This window comes from Pipra filicauda, unplaced genomic scaffold, assembly GCF_003945595.2.
Source record: "Pipra filicauda isolate LSUMZ 115617 unplaced genomic scaffold, ASM394559v2 scaffold104_size2351352_pilon, whole genome shotgun sequence".
Lineage (NCBI taxonomy): Eukaryota > Metazoa > Chordata > Aves > Passeriformes > Pipridae > Pipra > Pipra filicauda.
Genome location: NW_024103485.1, coordinates 1000499 through 1024480, shown reverse-complemented (window position 1 = coordinate 1024480; position 23982 = coordinate 1000499). Strand labels below are relative to the sequence as shown.

Genomic DNA, 23982 nt, shown 5'->3' with positions numbered 1-23982 from the left:
ATTCTTCAATTAGCATGAGCTGTATTGTGGCTGGAACAGCTGTTTACCATTTAATAAAGCATGGCATAATTTATTTTCAGAGTCTAGCAACCGTCTTTGCTATTACACCAGGGGAGAAACACAGTAACTGCATTGTTCACAGGGCTGATGAAAGAACTATAGACTTCATTATATGACCTCATAGAACTATTAACTTACCCCCCACTTATATTTCAATATGTATTTACCTGACAGTCTGTGCATTGATTTCTTACCCAGAGGTTCTACATTCTCAGTCACCTCTGGGGCAAAATGAAAAATGTCTATGTTTTATGTCCCTCACATTAGGCAGCTAATTATATATTTGTATCTTAATTTCCTTCCCTTCCCCCATCTCCAGGGGCAAACTCGGTATGCACCACTTAGACCTTTCCTCCTTAGTCATTGGAGAAACAATAGAATTGTTGGGAAATGGTAGAAGCTTGGCCACTGCTCAGCAGGGGGCTTTTTGTCCATTTAGGTCCTTTTCTTCCTAGATCTCCCCTTCCCTTTTTAGCCTTTTGTGGGTGGATGAATTTGAAACCCACCTTAGAAGCATCCCTGTTGGTTTCTGCTTCCTCTGCAGCAATGTGGAGCTACATGCAGTTGTAGGGCAAGTAATAAACATACTGCAGGTGACACTGGCTCCCCTCTAGGAGGGACTGCAGGTCACCTGCACCACCTGACATCAGCTGCATGGCAGTGCCACAAGGACTGATGGCTGCTGTGTGGAGCAGCATCCCCGTGGCAGGTGAGCGTCACTCTTACGTAGGCACCATAGTGAAAGTCCTCCTCCCCGAGGGTCCCTTGTGGAAATCTTGTCAAGTTATCACTGAAGCACCTTTGGGATCAGTCCTTCAGGTAAGAAGGGCAAGTGGCAAACAGAGCTCAGCAATGCTTTGTCACAACCAAAAGGTGCAGGTACAGCCTTGAGTGATATCCGTGTCATGCAGTACATGGCACAAAGCTGTGACCTGGCTTCCAGATCTGGAAACCAGGTCTGGAAAAGTGTAGAGGCACCTAAGTGGCAAAGGAAGTGGCTGGTTAGCTGGGACAGGAACCTTTCTCCGGAGTGCTACATGGCTGCAGCAATTTGCAGACCCTGAACCACTGTACTGTGCCAGATAGACCTACCCCCAGGCTGGGAACCAGCTTGGGCTATTGCAATCTTATTTCTATTTGAGTTGGAGCATTAAATCTGGGATTGAGTTGCTTGAGTCTGACAATGAAAATACGTCAGCTGAGTATCTGCAAATTTTTAGATTCAGCCTGTGCGTGTAGATGGATTTATATGCATGATTTAAAGTAAAGCATGTGTAGAAAGATGAAGTTTATATGGTTGCTTTGTAGAAATGGATGTAATATTGATGTTGACTTTACTGGTAGAAGTTTAAGAATGTCACGATGCATGAGTGGTGGTGCAAAGCAGAGCCCTAAGTGCATAGGGAGGTCATTTTTAACTTGAATTTATATCCACAATATCAGGCATAGATCATCGTGCACCGTGCACAATCATCCCTGCTTTTCATCTAAGTCAATCAGAGTGGTTAAAGAAAATTTAAAATGAAACAAATTTGTAACTTGATTAAAAGCAGGCAGTAAATTAGGCCAGAATGCTCCTTAAAATTGCATTTTAGCTTTAAACTGAAAGTTTGATGATCTGACTGCATGACTGAAGGGACAGGGTAGCAGACTGTGACATAAACGATGTAGCTATATTTGCTCCTAAGATGAACAAGGGTTTTTTAAAGTTGTGTGATTTAGGCTTTGGAGTTAACACTCCATTGACTGAACAACAAAATTCCCGCTTCCCAGACCTTTTTCAAAATATAGATTTAGAAAAGTGGTATTCCATCAGTAATGCCTGGTCATGCTTCAAATTTTTTGAGGCAAAATTACGGCTGGTAATAACTACTTCAAGTGAAAGCTTAGATTGTTTCACAGAACACAAATAACCTAATTAGGGAAGGATATAGAAGTAAATCTGTATTTTGTTTTGAATGTCTGATTTGAAGGTGTTTGAAAGTGGAATTCATCCATGTTATCTTTACATAAAGAATTCTTTCGTGCAGTCTGCAGAGGAAAAAAAGACTCAGTTTCATGAAAATCAGCAGATGCAGGATGGAGTTCATCAAATAGTTTGCTCCAAGCAGAGGGAACAAACTGGAAGTCTGCACTGAGGGGAGCAGCTCAACCACAGTAAATTGCGACCCACAGTGATGAAGGCAGGTACAGAAAAGCAAAAAAAACCCCTCTTTATTAACTATTGAACTTCAATTTGCATACAGTTATTTTCCTCAACAATAGTTGTATAGAATAGAACGGTGTGAGAAGTGGCAGCTTCACCTGAGGGAGATTTGCACCTCCTGTCTTCAGGGTGTGGTTACAGCGTTACAGGGTGTTACACCGCAGATACACAAGTGCTGAATGTCACACGCGGCCCCACCGAATCCCAGACGGGCTCACTGACACAGGCAGGTGAGCTAAACATGAAAGCAAAACACACTCCAAGCAGTGGGGCTACAGCCATGCTCTGCTGTTGCATTCCCATCTGCCTGCATTCAAAGTACAACTCAAATTTTTAGTAGCAGAGGACCTAGAGATGTACTGCAGCTCACCCTCAGCAAAGAAGAGATGTTTCCAGGTGGCACACACTGGGTATCCTTACAAACAGTGTTAGGAGTATCAGCAGGCTTCCAACATGGAGTTAATTCTTCAGTCTCTGAGTTTTGCTTTTAAAAGAAAATGAAGGGGACTGAGGTGAAAGGGTTTCTCAGCTCTAGTTTGGCAAAACGAACTCTCTTTTCACAGCATTACCAAACAAGGCAAACAGTGAATCAGCCTTTGATTTTAGTAGGCATTTAAGCACGGTTCAGCAATTGCTTGTGAATGCCTTCCTTAACATGCTTAAACTAACTGGACTGTTTTGTTTGACTTCTCTTTCTTCATCTTTTTTGCAGTATCTGAAATGCGGGACAAGGTCCTAAGCTAATCTGCATAGGCATCTAAACCGTGTTAGCTAACTGCTCCTATGTTATGGCACTTGCAATTTTAAATTTTCTAAAATAATTCAGTGCTCAGAATGCTGAACTCCAGTGGAAATTTGTCCGTCTCACCTGCAGCTAAGGAGCGCTGGAAATCTAGCTGGAGGCCCAGCGCTTCAATCTGTTGAGCTCCCTGGTTTGCAACTTTATAATGTTTCCCTCTTCTGAAACCCCAGTTTTGTCAATAAAGAATTTTAAAAGAGGGGAAGTGAGGGAAGGATGTATAAGCAGCAATGAGGTTACAGGAGAGGATACAAAACTGTTTCAAAAGTTTTCTTCTGTGGTCAGTTGGTTCCCCACTTTTTTCTTCTCTTTCTAAGTAGTCTCTGATTACTGAACCAGAGTTAATTCAAGCAGAGCCACCAAAAGTCTCTTACTGGATACTAGTGAGTGCAGCCAGGAGGGCTGTGGATGAGCAGGGTGAGTGGAAACTCTCTGCTCTCATTTCTTGTGTGGTTTAGCTTCAGTAGGAAAATGGGGCAGCTTCTCCTCTCCCCTTAGCTGGAACCATGTTTCGTTTTCAATGAGCATTTAGCAAACTGTTCCAGGGAAGAGGGAGGATGGGTGGGAGTGAAATAAGTTTTCCAGGCGTTCATGAAAATGCATGTGGGACAAATTTACCTGCTTCCTTTTCTCTACAATTTGACAGGGAGAATTTTCAAAAATATCTTGTGGGAAGTAAGAGAATATAGACTATTTAAAGACAGTAGTACTTGTGTCCTGAAGTCACTTAGAAATGTCTAACTAATCTCCATCTAATAATCTAAATAATACTCAACACGTAAAAACTACATATTCTCAAAAACTATGCTTTTCAATGTGCTTTGTAATCTAGATGCTTAGGTAAATTTTTTCTGTCTCTCATTAAATTTAAGATTCTTTTATGTGGTTTTATGCTTCTCCAAATAGCATCTTATGCTGTCTGAAATATTTGCTAAGGGCCAAATTCTGTCTTTCACTGCATACAGCTTGAGTTGAAATCCTGAATAATACACAAACCTACTAGGAAACAAAAAGCTGATTGTCTATTTCAGTAAATGTCTGATTACATTTAAAACCATGTGTGTATTGTTTTGATCCCTCATGCACTGTGAAACTGAGGTTTGAGAGTAGCATTTCAATTTTTTATAGAAACAGTGTCTAGCAGTGATATTACAATGTGAAGATTAGGTCTCACCTCGTTGTAACGAATAAATTGAGACCAAAATTAAGTGAGTAGCCAGGGTCACCCACTGAGTTAGTGGAGAAGGCAGGTTTAGAACTCAGCTCCCATATATATTCTTTCCCTAATGAACCTAGTTAACCCAGTAGTGAGAATGAGGAGAAAAAATAATTTGAAACCATGTGAAACTATCCATAATTACTGCACCACAGGAGAAATTCCATTTAATGTCTGCTTTGTCATTCCCATATCTTAAGATGTTTTTTCTCCTTCATTTTCCATTGTGCAAACAGATATTTTGTACTCCTACTGGAAACCCAGACGTCTTATCCAAATCATGCAACATTTTAATATAAAATTAAAGTAAGCAAAAGAGTGCTGTTGGTAGCAAATCAATGGGTCTTACAGAGGACAGTTGTCAAACAAGAACAGCAAAAAGGAGGAAGCTTGTGGGAGCAGCTGTAATCAACAACATTAGATCCTAAATCTTGTGAAAGTCCCATGTAATTTGACAGGGAATTATGGCCCAAATCTGTTTGATGTCAGCAGGTGTGCAGTTCTGCCTAACGGTGCAGTTGTGTGATGGAGCATTTCTAAGGTAATGATGAGAACTGGGTCTCTCCTCCTTACTCAGGGCCTCACCCAAAATCTGTAGGAGTGGATGGAAATTGGTGTCAATGTGGTTAAATTGGGTCCCTCTAGAAAGCACATGCCTCATGAGCTCTTTTGTGTATCTGTCCATTCTTCCTTTCCTTTGTTTTTCTTGTCTTTCCCCTCTCAACTTTTTCCCGTTTCTCATCTCTCAGTACTTAACCTTCAGGTTTCTGTTTAGTAAACCTACCAAAGTAGAATCAATAGCCTGGTGCTTAATCACACTTTTTGCTGCTCAAAATGTCAGGTTTGGGTTTATTTGTAGAAGGGCTTCTGCGTGCCTTTCATTTTTTAGCTCTGTGCAGGATATTCTGTACTGTTCAAATCCATTAAGAATGAAAGCTTTTACTGTGGCTGATTGTTCTAATCTCTGTTGGGGCATATATGGAAAAAAATGTAAAATTCCAGATGTTGGTTCAGCTTATCAAGAGATCTGTCCTGGTACTTTAGAATTTTCTCATCAATTCTTCCAAGGTGAAATCAGTAAGGTTTAGTTTTTAAATCTGCTGAGGTAGCTAAGGCATAGTCTAACTATCTGTAAGCAGATGTGAGCATGTTTAAGTGTTTTCTTACAACAGAGAAAAAGGAAATAGAGCACAGAATGGTACCAGGTAGCTGCAAGTACTGGTAGAAATTAAATACTTGCCACTCTTTTGGTAAAATAGACAAAACAAGAGACCATAGCTTGGTGCATCAGCTCCAGTTAAGAGCCTGTCAAGAAACTGTTTCTTCCCTTCAATAGTAAAATTCATGTTTTAGAAACTTGTTTGCGTAACAGGTTTGAAGAGGGGAAGAAAACAAAACATCATATGGAGACACAAGTGCATATACTCCAGTGCAAAGGAGTACATGAAGGTCACTCCTGACTGATCTCTTGATCCTTGGACAAAACTGAGGAGAAAGTCTAACAAATGCATCGTTTTGCAGTAAATTAGATCAGATTTCCGCATCTCCGCACTCAGTCTGTGAGCTGACAGTTCAGTAAAATGTTCCCTTGTAAGGTTCACCCTCTTAGGAAAAGGGGCAATAATTCATCATTAGAATTTCAGAGTCCAGGTGTAGATGAAAACTGATGGAGCCTCCAGCGAGGCAGGGAAAGTGCACAGAAGAAGAAAATTTTATCTGAAGCCTAATTCCCTGGTTACAGCAGAGAATAATTAAGATAATATTGCTTCAAGAGTTCTTTAATGATTAAAAATCACATATGCAGAATCCATAAATTGGAGGGCAACAAATTGGAAGGATACAGCGTCAGAGATCTGTTTTGTGCACGTTGTAGTGGGAAGCACACCGGTGGCACAACAGCAGCCCGGGCAGCCACAGGAGACCAGGCCCATTCCAAGGACTTTGTTTAGATGCAACAAATCATTTGTCTGTTATTAACCCAGAGCTTGTAATTATGCAGATTGCCATAGATTTTCCTGGGCCTGGAAGTGAGATTGAGGGTTGTTCACACTATAGCAGGCAGCTCAGGGCTGGCCATGCATTACTGAACTTGCCACATTTATCATGTTGACTGATGGCAGCAGAAGCAGGTCTCAGGTCCCAGTGGTTAATGTAGTGGGTAATTAACTGTCATTTGCCTAGTAATAGGCTGATGATCAATGGTTTGTGTGGAAACAAATTCTAATCAGGTAGCTGATAAATGCTCAGGGAGCGAGAGCAATTGAAATTGGGGGAAACTATGTCCAGAATTTCAAAATGGCATTGTGGGGTTTTTATTATTATTATTAATGGCAGAAAACTATGTTCTTCATATAAACAGCTTTATCCAAAATTAACAATAGCTAATATAAATCTCACATGTTTGTTTTGTGTGTGGTGGGGAAGGACTAACAGCAAGGAGGGCCTCCTTCCCTCTACGTAATTGAAAAATTTTAATGTATCTGGTGCTTAGCTGAAGCAGTTTCTGTGGGGGTCTCTCATTTCAGGACTGCAGAAACCTGCACATAGTGGACTTGGGTGCAGTAAATCTCTGTCCTCCACGGTGCTGAATGACAATCCCAAGTTGTTTCACTGCTCTGCAACATGCAAACTGCAACGCTGGCTGTGATGGGTTCCCACTTTCTCACGCACACAGGCACACACGCACCGGCAAGGAGGACGTGCCGGTGGAAGGTGACACAGCCTGCACCCAGCACCCTCAGTGGCAAGGGGCTTCAGCTGTGTCTCAGGTGTTCAGCTGTTGCACCTAAACCACCTGAGCATTGAGGTGCTGTCTTATCCCCTCCACTGAGCTTGGAGGCGGTGGGACTGTTCTCATCTTTGTGTTTAAACGTTGCTGTTGCGTTCGTGCCTTAAAGCCCGACTTTCCTTTTGCTGCAGCCACACGGTAACAGAACAATGTACCTACAGTCTCTAGTACCTTTTGCAGCCTGACCTGCTTTCCTTGTACAACTAAACTACCACCATCTGTGTGAAGGAAAACAGAGCTGGCACTTTCCTCCGTGGGTATAGTCATCTTCAACACAAAGCCAGCCCGTGACTGGAAGGCGTCTTGCGTCCTTCTTACAGATGAGGAATGGAAGTCTGAGTGGGATTTAGATAACCTCAACAAAACCCACGCATGATGGAGGTAGAACAGGAACTGAATGTTTTACAAAAGGAATATTTATAATCTTCTTAAATAACCTATGATTTTAGTAATCAGACTTAACAGAAATAGAAGTTGACTTGAGTCATTCTAAGAGGAGCTGATGAGCATCGCCTTGTCCCAGCGTTTCTCCAAGTGATCACAGTAACCAGCATCTCAGACAGGAGGAAAAGGTTCACAACTTTTAAATTAAACAGGCATGTGTTTTGTAGGCAGCACACCTTAAGTAGAAGCAGAAGGCAAAAGGATTTAGAATTAAGTAGGCTTGTTGGTAACCCATGAAATTCCATAAAATGGAGGGATGTGATTAAAAAACCTGCGTTCATTTTTATGTTACCAAACTGAATTTTCTACAGAGCACCTTTGAATTCATTAGTTTAGAACTGCTTTTAATTTGGTGTTTCCCTTGAGAGCCATTATATTTTTCTGCTGTCAGCCTGATGTTGAGGGAAAAAAGAAAGCTGGCAGATGTGGCGTTTTCATCTAGTGTGCTTCATAGTTAAAAACTGCATTAACTGCTATGCACAAGCAGAGCATTACTTTTAATAATCCATCACAACTATTAAGTAGTTTAAATAAACTTAGTTTCAAAGATTGCTGCCATGTAGAACCAACATATTTTTTCTTGTTCATTATAATCCTTCTGTGTCACAAAAGGATGCATATGTATGTCGACTTGGGTTTTTTGGTGGTTTTTTTTCGTTTGGGGGTTTTGGTTTGGTTTGGGGTTTTTTTTCTTTTTTTTTTAATACACCCACTTGAAAAGTATTGAAAAATCTTTAACAAAGGGAATTTAAAAAAAAATTTATATGGATGTCTGGCAAAAACAGCATTTCATATTGTTCTTACAGTATTTTATACTTCTACTCCTGATGTGACTATATATAGTTTACAGCCTCATTTACTTTAATGTGCTACCTGAATAACATAATCATAGCAATAACTATGGTATAGGGTTGTAAGGTGCATGAACCGCTAATGCTTTCTGACGATCTAAATGACTTGTTCATAAAATGTTCTTTTAATAATAGTGGTAAAGCTTTTAGCACTAGATGTCAAAAATGCGAAGAATGTTGGCTTTTTCAAGTGTTATTTCTTTTCTAGCTAAAGTGTATTTAAATAATAACTAGCACCAAAAGCCAAGGTTACGTGGCTCTGTCCTGCGTGGCAGAATCACAGTAGAAGACTCTTCCCACTTATGCAAACAGCTTAACCTCTGTCTGCACAGTTATGTAACATCCCTAATGTGTTGAGTGTTTCTTTTGTTTAGTTTAACAAGATGTTTCTTTTATCAAGAAAGGTCAGTATAACCTGCAGGAAAAAAAAAATAACATCACAATAGGTGCAATATTAGTCTGTCAGTACTTCATAAAGCTATCTTGGGCAAGACTGTGCCTTCGTGTTGTAAATTGGGCAGATTTGGACCATCAAAGACCAGCCTTTCCAAAAGGAGGTGTGCTGGGAAGTCGATCAAAGACCAGGTTGAGGGGAAAAAAAAAATTAAAAATTCAAAAAAATAAAATGTGGAGCGTGTTTCCTTTTCAGTTAAGCATCTTCAGGAATGTATTTCTTTCTGTATCTCCAGGTTATTTGGCGTTACAGGAAACTGTGCTGCCTGCAGTAAGCTCATACCTGCTTTTGAGATGGTGATGAGAGCAAAGGACAATGTTTATCACCTGGACTGTTTTGCATGTCAGCTTTGTAATCAGAGGTAAGAGAATTTCTTGGGTCTGTTCCATAAGCTAAGTGCTAATTCAGCACTGGTGTGTTCATATATTCCAGAGAAGAGGAAACATCACCAGCAGTGGAAACCCAAGACTGAGAGTAAGACCTGGATACTTTTCTGGGACTGATACAGAACATTTTTCATGACCTTGGCCAGAAAACTTTCTGTGCCTCAAATCCCGCATCAATAAAAAAGAATAATGTTACTTCCTCTCCTTCAAAAGGCTGTCTGTCAAGTTTAATTAATTAATATTTATAAAGGTCTTTGAGATCCTTTTCTGCAGAAGAGTATAGCAGTACCATTTGTCATTATTGCATTAATTTCACTTAATTCTTCATTTTTATCACATGTATTTATTTTAAAGTACACATTGTTTCTTCCTGTTGCCAGAACTGTAATCATTTAAATTTAAAAGATGTTGTTCCCACCATTTCCTCTGTAGCAGCATTGGACCTCTTATAGACCTATTTTTTATTTCCATATCCTAACTGTAGGTAATAAAAATCTCAAGGATCCAAACCCAATACTTTGTTCTGAAGCATTGCCCATGTGGCACAGCTGGAGAACAAATGTAAATAAGGGTAAAATCGTAACAACTGATTTTTTCAGAGGTGAATCCAGCCAAATTTATACCAAATACTCTCAGAATGGTGGCCAAATCCTGCCAGAGATTTCACCGAGAGCTCCATTTCTGACTCCACGAGAGCTGCTGGCAGCTTTGCCAGTGACTTCTATCAGGTCTAGGAACTGAGAGAGCCAATTATGTTCTCTCCTTAATGTCCCTATTATTTTCAGTTATTTTTCAGTTATTACATGATCCTATTTAGCATTTTATGGCATTCATATTTTTTTCAGTTTCAGGTGGGAAGAAACGCAAGATGTACATTTCTAGGGAGGTAATAAAAATTAGGAAGATAGCCCTCTAACACAACAAAGTTAGGCACAGCTTTCTTAACTCACCTTGTCCTACAGTTTATTATTTTTCAACACTGTAGTCATTTAAAAATCAAACATCCCTAAAGAACTGTAAAATGTACAGCTGCTAATAAGTGTAGCACACTACAATTATGCTCTTTAAAAAAAAGCCAAATTGACCTTTTTCATCATGTTGCATGGGAAATTAAAATACCAGGCAAGTAATAACTGCCGCTTAAACTATATAATAATGCAAAGTAATTATAGGTTGTAATGCTATTTAAAGTCCTATATCAATTTTGTCTTGCTACAGAAGTAAGAAACTCTATTCTGAGCAAGGCAGACAGAGGCTCCCATAGCACCCATTCAAGAAAGACACACACACTCTCCTAGGTTTCGTTTCTTAAACCCTTCACATCCCTGGTTTTTTTTCCAAAGCATGGTTCTAGTATCATTATTAAAGCCCCTAATATATTTCTGTTGTTCGCTTCATTTATTACATGCCATAATGGGCCTGCATATCTTTAGTGTTGGTTATGCACAATTAGCACTTAGTTATTGTCTTGTCACTTCAGCCCATACAAGACAAACTTCTTTAATGTAAGAAGTCAGCTAATCTTCATCAGTCAAGCAAAGCCGACAATGTTTGTTAGCCGGAGTGCAAAAGATTTTCATCATAGTTAGCACTCATGGATCTGAGGAAGTGAAATTTCTTTTTTTCTCCCCCCTCTTCCTCCCCCCCCCCAAAAAAAAAAAAAAAAAGGCACAGCTGTTGTAATTATTTTAATATTCCTCTTCTACCATTACAATGGTGGACTAATGTACAAATTCACTGCAGCTAATACACATCGTACTGGGCTTTGGGGCCACTGACCCCCTGGAAAAGTGCTGTGAGGGGCTCCTGAAATGGAACTTTACTGGGATATTTAATAGTTCTTAACCTCATTATTCCTGAGCCTTCAATCTAGTCTTTTCTTTTATTTTTACTTTGTAGTTTGGGCAGAGGGTTGCTGAAATAGTATTAAGGTGTCTTAGACTAAAACAAAACCATCAATTTACCTGAAATACACTGTTGTTCATCTAGTGAAAACAGGGTGTGGTTCCAGAAGTTCCAAAGAATTTCAGAAATTCTCAGAAGTGACCCTAATCCTGATTATATTGCAATAGCTATCATGAAGCCTATTAAAGCAGACTGCCTATAGGGTACCTATCTTCCTCACAATTTGGAGCTAGTGGCACTCTGAAGAATTAATTTTGTTGTTTTCTTACAATAAATCCTATTTCATGGATGCTCCAACATAGCTCTTCTGCGGTTCCTATGGCAAAGCATCCCACTACATTCTCCCATTAATAAATATCTTAAAATCTTTTGTTTTTCATCACTTGTGTAACAATAAAACCCTGAAATGCTAGACACCAGACACATCACCTATTTTGGAGTTTTTTACATCTACTATGAAACCTTTTTCTCTTTTCTTTTAAACTGAATAATCTTGTCACCATGTCACTATCAATTTCTGTTGTCCTTCTTAGGATCCTTTTTTCTTCTTCTAGTTAAGCTAAACAAAATCAAACAGCAGATTCTGAGTAAGGATGAGCTTATATAACAGCTCAACTTTATTGAAAGTTAAACTTCTGCGCCTTCATATGCAGAATAATGTTATTGAGAGTCTTTAGGTTTGCTCTTTCCTTTCACTTCAGCCACTAATTCCACTAATCCAGAATTTATTTATTGAAGAGAACATTTTTATTTATAAACACATCAGCAATGTCCAAAAATTACCAATGGATGTAGCAAGGCTCACCAGCTATTGCAAGACCTGTATGTTTAGCCATATTCCCCAATTTCACATTCTCTTCCCCCATTCAATTTTAAATCCTTTGGGTCATTATCTACAGTAGTTCTGCAGAGTGTATAATGCTCTTTTTTTGGTTCCACATTTCACTTTCAGTTATCAAATATCATTTAGGTTTTTCCCTGACAGAACACATGCAACGTTCTTGAGCATACAAAGTTGTTTCTTCAGTTTGCATTACTTTGTCTTTGCCAACACTTTCTTCTGACTTTCTGTGCCCGGTTGCTCCTTCCAGTCCCTCCTGCCATCCAAGCTAGCTAATAATTATATTAACACTGATGCTTGGGGCAGCCCATTCTTCAGGCTTGCTATTGCATGACCCTCACATTCTTACCCTTTAAATAGTTGATCCTGACCCAGTGAGAGAGATGCCTGCCTGTTTTTGCCTAGTGCTTTTGTGAAAGACTTGGTGTTTTTTCTGCTTTTATGTACAACTTCACTGTTTGCTTTTTTAGTTTCAAGTACCTACAACTCACCATCTAGAGCAAGTCTCAGCATGGATGGTAGCTAGACCCCCTTGGTTTCGGAGGACTTTTGTTTGGGCCATGAACTCCAGCTCTGAACTGAGTCATAACATGCCTGTCTCCTCTTATTGGCCTCCTGAATCTGACATTTGCAGAGTGAGGAGAAAGAGGCATTGTCTCACATACTGTATTCCAAGAAGGCAGACTGTAGACAGAGACAGCCTGAAAGAGATCTCCTGAGCCACCAAGCCTAGTCCCCTGATGTCAAATAGGCACTGTCTCCTATTTTTCCTTTCATAAAGCTATTCAGCCTTGAGATCTAATTGCTCCATCAAGCCAGTTGTTGAGATATTTCCCTCATTTTTTTCTTGATACTGATGCTTACAGCTGTAGCAATTTTGTGAATATTAAGCTCTGCTCATAGCCTAAAGGTTTTAGCATCCTCTTATCTCTCATGTCTCTGTCCAGCTTACTCCTAATTTGAAGTTTTTCCATCACCTAAATGCCCGCAAAGCTTAGTGACAGTCATCTTAATGGTGTGAGTGTTCCCCTTTCTTCTCTGCAAACATATTAAACTTCTCCTCAGAAGCCGCTCACCTCATATTGACAGGAGCTTCAATACACTTAATTTCTGCAGAAAATTTAAAGGGAAAAAAAAAGGAAACCACTGGAAAAATAAACTTGTAAACAGACACTGCCATTCACACTTTGTCAGGTTGCATGTGTGTGACTAGCAAAATGGAGTGGAAAATCTTGCAAGTGGGCTCAGCTGTATCTTTGCCTGACACTTTTGACTACAGCAATGATGTCAGTCTGCCTTCGGCTTTCCCACTTTCCAGAGTTTATGTCTCCTTCCTTTCACTCTCTGTCGGCATCTTTAGCAGCTTGTTCCATACTTCTGAGATATTTTCTCTCTGCCGTTTGAAGTCAACTCAGGGTATGGTTTAAAACCCCCATCTGCTATCACTGAGAGGTGTTTAAATCTACTGTTCTACCCTTCTGTCTGAAATAGCCTTTATTTTTAATGGGAACTGGACTGAAAATGGTTACACACTCATTCAAATCGCTGTCCTGATGTAGCTGTAAACACCTCCAGTATAAACTGTTAAATGCCCACACAATGCTGCCTTTGTTCTCTGTCAAGTGGCGGGGAGGGAATGCAATTCCAGGGGCATCCTTATTTCAAACACCAGTACCAGATTTTTTTCATGAGTGGTCATTTTATAAATTCTGAAGGCCTGAATACTGCTTATTTTCACTGAGTGTCTCTGAATTTAGAATAAAAATTAATACGTTGTCCATACCTGCTGTTTAAAACATAGTAAATGAAAAACATACCACTTTGAGATTTGTCATTATGAGTCGAGCTGGGGTTCTGTGTGTTCATACACTCCATCGTACTGGTGAAAATGTACAGACCCAGGCACAGATCATATTTTCTAGACTTTGAAATGGGCATTTTGACAGAACCCCAGAATTAGTAAACCAGAGGCATGGACTGATGAACTGTGATGTTAAAGGGTGGCTTAGTTCTCTTAGTGATGCAGAGTAATGTTAGTATGAGTTATAATGGAAACGCAAAGAAACTTTAAAAAAAAAAAGAGGAAAGGGGAAAAGCAGAGGACAAGTTACATCACTGATTGCAAAAAGCAGAAGGGAAGGGTGTGGGTGTGGTAAGTCTGAGATTCCTTTATCTTTGAGGAAATCAATTAAATGCTTCCAGATTTTGTTTCTTTCTACAACGAAGATCTGACTTAACCAGAGGAGACACACACACGGCCATCTTTGTTCACAGCAATATTTCTCTCATTTTCTTAAGAAGCCTTCAATACCTTGACATGCATCTTGTGCATCAGAAAAGATGACAGACAGCAGTGAGATCTCCTTAAATATCTGTTCTGAACAATGAAAGAGCTATTTCTCAAAATAGGACTTTTATACTTCTTGTGATTAGTCTAGGTGCACCTTCCCCTTCCAAACAAGGTGATAACAGAGGTCATTTTGTAATATAAATGGCCTTCCTTTTGCCATTGTAAAATATGACAGGAGTTCTAGGATGTAGGTTAATTATAATGGTCATTCTACTAATGTCACAGTCGTGTCAAAAGTACTATTATCAATTTATGGTGGTAAGTCCAATCTGGCATGTTAATGCAGCCTATTGTATATTCTTTCCCGTTCATCTTGCCATGCCTATTAAAGAAATTGGGTGAGGGTTTTAGGGAAGGCTGAAGACTACCATCTGCCTGCTAGAAGAGTAATAGTCTTGCCTAATTATATACTCCTAACACAGTGGCATCTTAATATGCTCCTTGACTCCATTTGGTATACATGTCCAAATTGTGCCCTGATTTACATCCTATGCCAATTCTGTAAAAAAACCCCAACCTTAGTGGAAAGATGCATTTACCCTTCCATTTAAAGCTAAGCTGGGTTTAAATCTTAGAGTGTGTAAAACCAATCTGCTGTAGTTATAGATTTAGCTCTTTCACTTCAGAGGAGGCTAAATCTGGTTTTGAGAGTCAAATAAGGTTGAAAGTGTGAATGGACAGAATTTGTCATACTTCATCTGCCTGCTTGCCTTGTCTCGTTGTACCTGGGAGCTAACATGCCACCCTTACAGGTTTTTCACCTGCTGCTTACCTCTTTGTCACCTAATGAGTGCACAATTCACACATTTATTACTCAGGGGCCAGCACCAGCCTCACTGTCAGTCTTTGCCAAATACGTTTCAGTCGCTGAACTTGCACCGTATGAGAACAGTTGCAGAATTTGGACCACAATTATTGCAAGTAACAGGTTTCCCCCCAGGCACGAAGGATCATCCGGGTGAACCCAGAGGATGTCTTACCATGCAGACAGACCCCAACCCCACAGGTTATCAAAAACCAAGCATGTCTAGACAGGCCACTGGCAGCCTCTCCACAAGACAGTTGTACACTTGGAAGGTAAATGATTTGTGGAACTGTGTATGTTTAAAGCCATTCATGCATAAAGCTGTCAAATGCCACGTAGACACAGGTAGAGCATTTCTGGCTCCACATATTAACATTGCACAAGCAAAAGGCATTGACAGTTTTTATTAGGAAAGGCATCCTGACACCCCCATGTAGCTGGTGCAGTTTAATTCCAACTGTGTCACTTCTCTGAGGGCTGAGAAACGAAATCCTCCAGCCAGGATTTTGCAGCATTGCAAGAAGTCACACGTGTGAGTAGTGCCGGGCAAGTGAATTGCACTTAAGCAGCGTCTTTTTCAATTTGCTAAATATTTTAAACAAGTTAGCCTGCTAAGCTTTTTATTACTCTGGAACACAAAGGAATACATAGCTGAATAACGTTCACAGTTCAGAGTTAGGGTTTTCTGCTGGATGCAGAGGGGGTTTTGTCTCCCACTGGTGACTGACCCAGCAGGAGAGACACCTTGCTGTGCAGTAACCCTCTGATGTGGTGGGCACTGCCAGCCTGGCAGCTCCTGCTCAGTCTCCATCATTAATTCGTGGGCAAACTGTAGCAGAGTGACTGATTTGTCACAATACAATAACTTTCCCTGCTTTTAGTCCATATTAATCCATACGTTTATTTAAGAGAAACTAAGAAGGAGTGGGTTTAGGGGTTCTTTGTTGTAGTTAAATATTACTTCTTTGGGAAAAATAAATTTACATATGGACACTAGTTAAGACTCTTTTACTTAATCTTGTGAGATACACAATAGAATTTTTTTTGGCATTGCTGTCAATGGACAAAATTACAAAAGACGGGAACTAGAAAAAATGCCAAAGAACAACTTTTCTGTATGAGTTCTACATTTCAACATGGCTACTCAAAATCATTTGTGTTGTTAGTAGTCTGGTACACCAGGATTGGGGTGAGAAGAATAACAGGAACCTTTAAATTCTGTAAAAGAGTCTTGACCACAAATAAGTTAAAGATTTCGGGATCATTCCCTAATCTTTATTTTCAATCATCATCAGCAGCAGGCAGTAATCCTACAGAAAAAAAAAAGTCCACAAATAAACAAACCAATTTTCCTTTAAGAGCAGAGCTAATTCTTTTCAATCCACTTTTTTATTACACTATTTTCCCTCTATCTATTTAGCTAGCATAAGGATAAATTTCCAAAGCTACCCAGTTGGAAAATAAATGGGTTCACTGTTTGTCTAGCATTCCAATCTTCACAAATGTAAATCAGTCCAACTGCTACTCATTTAAACCTCCAACTTCACAAAACATTAAAGGACTGCTTTCCATACACAATTTAATCTGTGACAATTCACCAAGATTTCTGCTTGAACATCATTAGAGATTGACTATCTGATAAAGACAGACCACTATCAGAGGTCAGGTGGGTCAACCTGTGTCATCTACGGAGTTTTACTGGGTCAACTACAGTAGGCACCATTGTTTGAAGGTTAAATTGTTACAATTAAATACATATACAGCTATTCCCACAGCTACTCTGCTGTTAAATCTACCGTAAACAACACAAGCATTTATATCTGACCCTAATTGTGTCCAAGATGTCACCATTTGGAAATTATACAAAAAAGGACATTATAATCCATTACACATTAAACAATACTTTATGTAGTGAGATCCATAATTAGCTGGTAGAGGCTGGTTTCATTTATTCACATCAGTGTTAAGGGGTTCATTTAGGTTACTTTCTTTCATTTTAATTGGAATAATGCGAGCAGTGCCTCCCAATATATTTTATAGTTGGAGAGTTCACTATAAACAAAGGCATGTAACCCTGCCAAGGCAGTCACTAGGGAAACGTTTTCTCAGTGTTGGCCCTATTCACTTATTTCCTAAGTATCTTCAAGAAGACTGGCTTTGTCAAGGGGAAGGGTTGAGGGCATGTCAGGGAAGAGCCTTCTTAAATTCAAGTATACTGCTTAGCTGGGAAATCCTACTTTACTTGAAGTTTGAAGCCAGCCAGCCAGGAGCATTAACATTGTGTGACTTTCCTAGTCATCAGAGAAAATCAAATGAAATCTCTCAGAAGCGTTTTGTAGCAATCAGATCATTCTGATGCACTTAATAGTATAACAAGGTAGGTACACTGATACCACAAGAGAGAGAGTAGTTAGGTGTGTAACTAAATTTATGATCAACTCCTACAGGAAAAAAAAAGGGTTTCTCTGCATGCCTGTGTGCTTCTGGTTTGCACCACAATATATGTAAAAGTTGTGTGTGTGCTAGGAACGGTTCTCAGAACCACCACTTTAAATCAAATCTAGCGAAATATCCAACCGGAATGTAAGGAGAAACTCTCACTGGCACCCCCTCACAGGGCAAATATAACGTGTCTCAGACAAGCTTTCTACTGCATATGATCACTTCGTTTTCTTTGCTTTTCTTCTGATTTGTACGAAAGCGGGACATTTACTTTTCACTCGACTCAGTAGCCTGGGATGTTTGTTGTGTTTTATCTGCGTGCCAGCGACCCGATCCAAGACTCCCACAGTCTTCGGTGGGCTTTGAATGAAGTCTTTGGCCGGGGAAGCAAAAGCGCTCGACTGCACTAGGTTTTGCTGAAAGCACAGGATTAATTCTGGTACCAGAGCAACTCCTCTGCTGGGCTTTCAAACACATGCACACGTCTGTGTGTGCTGTACAGAGAGCAGCGGCGTGAGCCGGGCAGTGCAGCGAGCCCACAAACACTTGCTGCGCCATCCTTACGTGTAAGATCATATCACATCGTTCATCCTCAGACTATATCTCTTCTTTTTTTTCTCTTTGTTGTTGTAATTTCAGATTTTGTGTTGGAGACAAATTTTTCCTGAAGAACAACATGATTCTCTGCCAGACAGACTATGAGGAGGGTTTAATGAAAGAAGGTTATGCGCCCCAGGTTCGCTGATTGGATGCCACACCACTAAGAATAAAAAGCACTATGTTCTTTTATCTTTTTTGCTCAACATGTATATAAGAAATGACACAGGAACCTACTGAATAGCATAGATATAGGGAGACTGAATGGTTGCGTGACATAAAAGGTGGACTGCATCTGTATGTAGTGAAAATTGCTCCAGTTCAGAGTTGAATGTTAATTAAAAAAGTACTGTACATACAGCTGGATTCTTTTTGCTTGCTCTTGGGGGTTTTTGTTTGTTTGGGCTTTTTTGTTTCTTTTTGTGTCACTTGGCATGAGATGTTTATTTTGGACTATTGTACATAATGTATTGTAATATTTGAAGCACAAATGTAATACAGTTTTATTGTGTTACCATTTGTGTTCCTGTTTGCTTCTTTGTATTGTTGCATTTAGTACAATCAGTGTCTAAACTTACTGTATATTTATGCTTTCTGTATCTACCAGCTATTTTAAATGAGCTGTATCTTTCTAGTAAAAAGCATTAAAGAGCAAATCCCAACCATTATGCTACACTTAGAGCTTAAGAATACTGTTTACATTAAAACTATTTAGAAAATTAATAACTAGCAGCACGTGCTGCTAATGATGCTATGGTTAAGGGTCTATCAGCACTTCTGTTATAAGCCTCTATTTTTCAGGGGTTAAGCATCTGCTGTTTAATTGCATAGATTTTCCTCAAAGAGCACTTTTATTTTACTACAAAATTTTGAAAAGCAAATCTGACTGGTTTGGGATATATTATAAAAGGTGCAAAAGTTAATGATTTTGGGTGCTGCTTTTGCACCCTGTAGGCATTCCAAATGCCTGGATTTGATTTTTAATTTAGCTGGAAATTAAGCCCTAATGCAAACCAGTGCCTCTGGGTATCTTATTTTTTATATATATATAAATATATATATGTTATTTTCTGAAATTATTTAGTTTGGGGGCAGGGGAAAGGAAAGGGAGAAGACTTCTGTTTACATACATTTTAAAAAATTCTTAAAATTTGACAGGTCTCTCTCTTCCTCTCTCTGTTTCCTTTTTCCCTTGTTTTCTTTTACTTTTTTTTTTTTTAATCAGGGCTTAACCCTAAAGTTTTCTGGGGCTGTGTGTTCAACAAACCCTGGAAAAGAGTGAAAGTAGAAGGCACTGTAAACAGCCCTCTCTGAGGGTCTATTTACATTAAAGAAATGACCCTGAGCTGACACTAGGAGAGTGACTGGTTACTAATTACCCATCTCAGTGAAAGCTGAAGGTAATTTAAATGCTGATGTGGATGGGACAAAACTTTGCAATACCTATACAGAACGGGAGAGTTACCTCTCTCCACTGCATAGGTACTTTGCTGTCCATGTCAACATCCTCCAGGTTTGTCCCATCAATACTGGCAATTAAAATCCTTTAGGCAGAGGTGAAATCACTGCTGACAGCTCCTGTTGGCAATCAGTCCATTTTCTAAGAGAGGTGGACCTCTGTTTTTAAAGCCATGAAGCTATTGCATCAGCAGGATGTCCCCAAGTGCTCGTGCCCTGACGGAGCTTACAGGTGTTTAGCAAAGGAAGGCAGGATGAATGTGTAAAAAGTTGTTAAATACATAATTAATTCTTGTCTATTTGTCACTGTAATCTGGCTCGCTGGAAAAACAACCTGTATTAAAAGAAAAAAAAAACAAACAAAAACACCCAGACAACAAAACAGTATTAAGAAAAAAATATACATGAAACCCACTATACCCTATGTTGTTATGAAGCTGAGCTCTTGTTTTAATTTAGATTGAGAACACTCCTCTCTGCTCAAGTTGAGTGCTGTCCTTCTCTGCTCTTCCTGTCCTATTGCTCATTCCAACATGTTTTTCCTGGGGATGGTGAAAGAAACTTTGTAATGCAGTGGGGTAATTCCTCTAGTGTATGTTATGAGTACACTGCACAGTGGCTTGACTTAGAAATGGATATTTAGTTCTAATGACTATTGTTACAGTGTGGTTTTGTTTCTGGCTGTGAACCCTTTTAAAAATAAGCATGGCTTACAAAACTTGACTTTCACTCATACAGGACCAGTAAGAAATGCAATGACTCCTCAGGCTGTTCTTGCTAATTAGACAAAAATAGCTCCACATAGCTTTTCAAATTAAATTTAGCCCTCTTTTGTGGACTTTCTTCCTTCCTAACCTTGAGCACAAGTCTCTTTTCCGCTCCCTTCCACAGTCCCTTAAAATGTCTTTGGAATAACGAAGCAGTTGGTGTCAGAGGTATTATTAGGCTCTTCCAGATCTTCTTCAGTGCAATAAACAAGCTGTCCTTTCCATGAAGGTCAGGATGGACAGAAAGGGAAGAATCATATTATCTTATTTTGAGTCCAATTTCAATTTTCTCCTCCAGCCTCTCTTGGGTCTTTCTGTTTGAAGTCAGAAAGATAATCTCTTCTGATTTCCACTAGTAGACTACAGAATGGATAGAAATCCCTGGTTCAGCAACAGGGCCGGAGAATAGGAAAGAAGGGACTTGGGTTATGGCTTTGACTTCCTGTAAGCTTGGGCAAGTCATTCAACTTCTCTGTGCCTCATTTGTCCCTGTCTGTCAAATGGGGCCAATGCATACACTGCCTCTGTAAAGCATTTTTGGCTCTTCAGGAAAGCAAGAGCCGTGCGTGCAGGTGTTACAGGCAGCGTTAGGACATCACGGGAGAGGAGGAGCATTCACAGTAGGTAACCACAGATCTGAGAGCACCAGGACCAACTAAACCTGTGGAAGGCTTTGTTGGGGGCGATGGCAACTACACACTAATAGTGCTGTAAATGCTAAAGTGCTCTCTCATTAACACAAAGTGCCACTGCTCAGCTCTCTGTAGACTAAATTAAGACAGTGCAATGGGAAAATAGTGGTTTGTTATAACACGCCATGTTGCTCGTATGTGCATGTGTGTGTTTTGTAACATAGGCCAAAGTGCAGAAGAGGAAGGTGGTCCTGCTATGAAGAAATAAAACAGTCTCACCATTCTATCAACCTTACCTGATGTAAGGAAAAAGAAATATTGATATACACATTTGTAGTGCTGCAATGGTATGGCACTGCTTTCAGCACTTTAAGCTCATGTATCTTATTCACATACACATATCTAAAATTTGTATGTAAAGGATACAGTATAAACTTAGATTTGATGTAGGTCAAAGATAAATTACACATTTTCCTGTATTTCAAACTTCCATCTTGCCTGGCTGTTAAAATAATAACTGGGAGTTGAAATATTTAGTGGAAACATTTACAACTCCAGTAAAGTATAAGAACATAAGACAACACTGAAGAGAGATTATCTGCTAGGCCACTTTATTGATCTTTTTGACAGAGGCCTAGACCATTCTTTTGGGTTGCTTTTAGTTATCTACTTTGGTTCTTCTTCTCCATCACTGTCTGTGTCAACATGCTCTGTCTGCATAGAGCAAAATGTTCTGCTAGTGACCAGTACTCAGTGTATGCTCATTTGCCAAGCAGGAATGCTTCCATTTGTGTCTCCCATCTCTAGGGTATTTTATCTCAATATGTACAAATATCTAAGTTTAGCCAGACAAAAATAATAACAATAATTTTTTAAAAAAACTACTATTCTTGGGTGGCTGGTGTTTGAGCCACATGGAAAAGTACAAATTATCAAACCTAGATTTTCAGCTGCAAAAAGCTCTTCTGACAACTGTAACCTGCTGTGTCTGTTATCTGCCACTACTGGTGATGAACTAAGACAGCCTGGATTTGGCAGAAGCAGTGACCAGGGCTAAAACTTGATCTGTTTCATAATTGTGTTTTTATATTTTTGGTTTTGTTTTTTTTTTTCTAAGCACACCTTCTTCTGTTTTCTTATCCTCCCAAGATGCTCAAATTTTTGCTCATGTAATGTAAATAAAGGAAAATCATCCAACAACCCCTGAAACGTTCCTAATTGCCTACATATGAAATGACTTGAGGAAAATAAATTGAAAAGTGGTCAGTGAGAAGGGAAACTGTGGGGAAAAGAAACAAACGGGGACTGTGGCAAGGTTTCGCCTGTATAGACTTTAAAGTACTTTAAAGGCTTTTTTCAACGTAATATGCAGCAGCTTCTTATAATTTTCTCAGCAGTAGGTAGTTTACAGTCATCGGTACCTAGAACAAATCTTGTCAAAAATGAAGGTCTGTAGTGATTGCTGGGTATAATTTTATACATTTAGCTGATTTTACTGAAAGCTTCCACTGTGCTGCTGTTGTCAGACTAAATTATCAATTTAGCCATTTGTTGTTTAATGAATAAAAACTCCTATGGCATTGGAGATGTTGTGGTTTCAATAAAGCAAAAGCTTTAACAACTCAAACTACAGAAAGCAAAGTGTGTACTCTATATAAGAACAGTGTTTTTATTCTTTTAAATACCACTTTAGATAAAAAAAGCCAATTACATATTCACTTAACACATTTCTCCTACTTCAGGCCAATGATGCAGACCAAACCTGTTTACTGTTCAGTACCTTGCAAAAGGAAACCAAAATACAATATGTGCAAGGTAATAGGCCATTAGCACAAACATGCTCCCAGTAAAAATCTTTTGTGTAGGCACCTTTTAGAAGCTGCCAATTGTGGGTGAGAGAAAGGAAATGATTTTAATACTATTTAAGGCATTAAAAGCTGAAGAGTATCTGTTTAAAGCCTTAAAGTAAGAGCTGCATGTATCTAATACCTTTCAAAATGCCCTTCTGCTGATTTATATTCATCCTGAACCTGCTAATAATGAGTGTACATAAGCAAATACCATCTTCCACCTATTCAGCATGTCATTGATATGAAAGCCCCAGAAAATATCTCACGTAATCAGTGTGTTCAGAGAGTTATCTAGCACAAATTACTCATTAACTCAATAGCACATAATAAAAAAGAACATCAATTAATTAATGAGTCACCCTCAGATCACTTTGATTACAACACAGCTCTGTTGAAACAGCAGTTATAAATGGGGCTGCCTCTCTTTATTCATTGTTTGCAATTGGCCCATTATTTTGCAGAGACCAGTGTCATATTTAACACATGCCTGCAGGTAATTGTGTGATAAGTTTCATAAATGAAGATGCAGAGGGAGAACACGGGATTCTCTTGCTCTGCAGCTGAGTCTGAAAATGCAGGAATCCACCTTACCTTCCTGCAACCTGCCAAGCCAGCAGACCCCTCTGCAGTGGCCACAAGGCCAGCCTGCCTCGTGACTGCAAGGTCCTAGTGACAGGACAACACTCAGAACCAGTCATACTTAGCTCTGTCTTAATCTAAAGATCTCAAAGCCCTGGGCAAACACTTTTGATTTGGGCCTCCCCCCTCTGTGGATGTCAGTCTCTTCTCCGAAGCATCAAGCAACAGAACAAGGGGAAATGGCCTCAGGTTGTGCCAGGGGAGGTTTAGATTGGATATTAGCAAAAATTTCTTCACTGAAAGGATTATCAAGTACTGGAACAGGTTGTCCAAGGAAGCGGTGGAGTCACCGTCCCTGAAGGTATTTAAAAGATGTGTGGATGTGGTGTTTTGGGATATGGGTCAGTGGTGGATGCGGCAGTGCTGGGTAACAGTTGGAATCAATGATCTTAGAGTTATTTTCCAGCCTAAAATACCCTTGTGAACAAGCCACATTGCTGGTATTTCAACTTAGAAGAACAGGGAACCAGGGAGATAAGTGGGCTGCCCAAG

The 23982-nt window shown here is 39.5% G+C and overlaps 1 protein-coding gene across 4 annotated transcripts in view; it reads left to right on the top strand.

Moving 5' to 3' along the window:
- LMO3 (LIM domain only 3) overlaps nt 1–18817 on the top strand; it is a 57735-nt gene extending 38918 nt beyond the window's left edge. For all 4 annotated transcript variants that reach the window (XM_027747479.2, XM_027747480.2, XM_027747477.2 and 1 more), the window contains 2 exons: nt 9054–9179; nt 18187–18817. In XM_027747479.2, the coding sequence (XP_027603280.1) occupies nt 9054–9179; nt 18187–18292 (232 nt within the window). In that variant the 3' untranslated portion in view covers nt 18293–18817. The remainder of the gene's footprint in view (nt 1–9053; nt 9180–18186) is intronic.
- The last annotated feature ends 5165 nt before the right edge of the window (nt 18818–23982 follow it).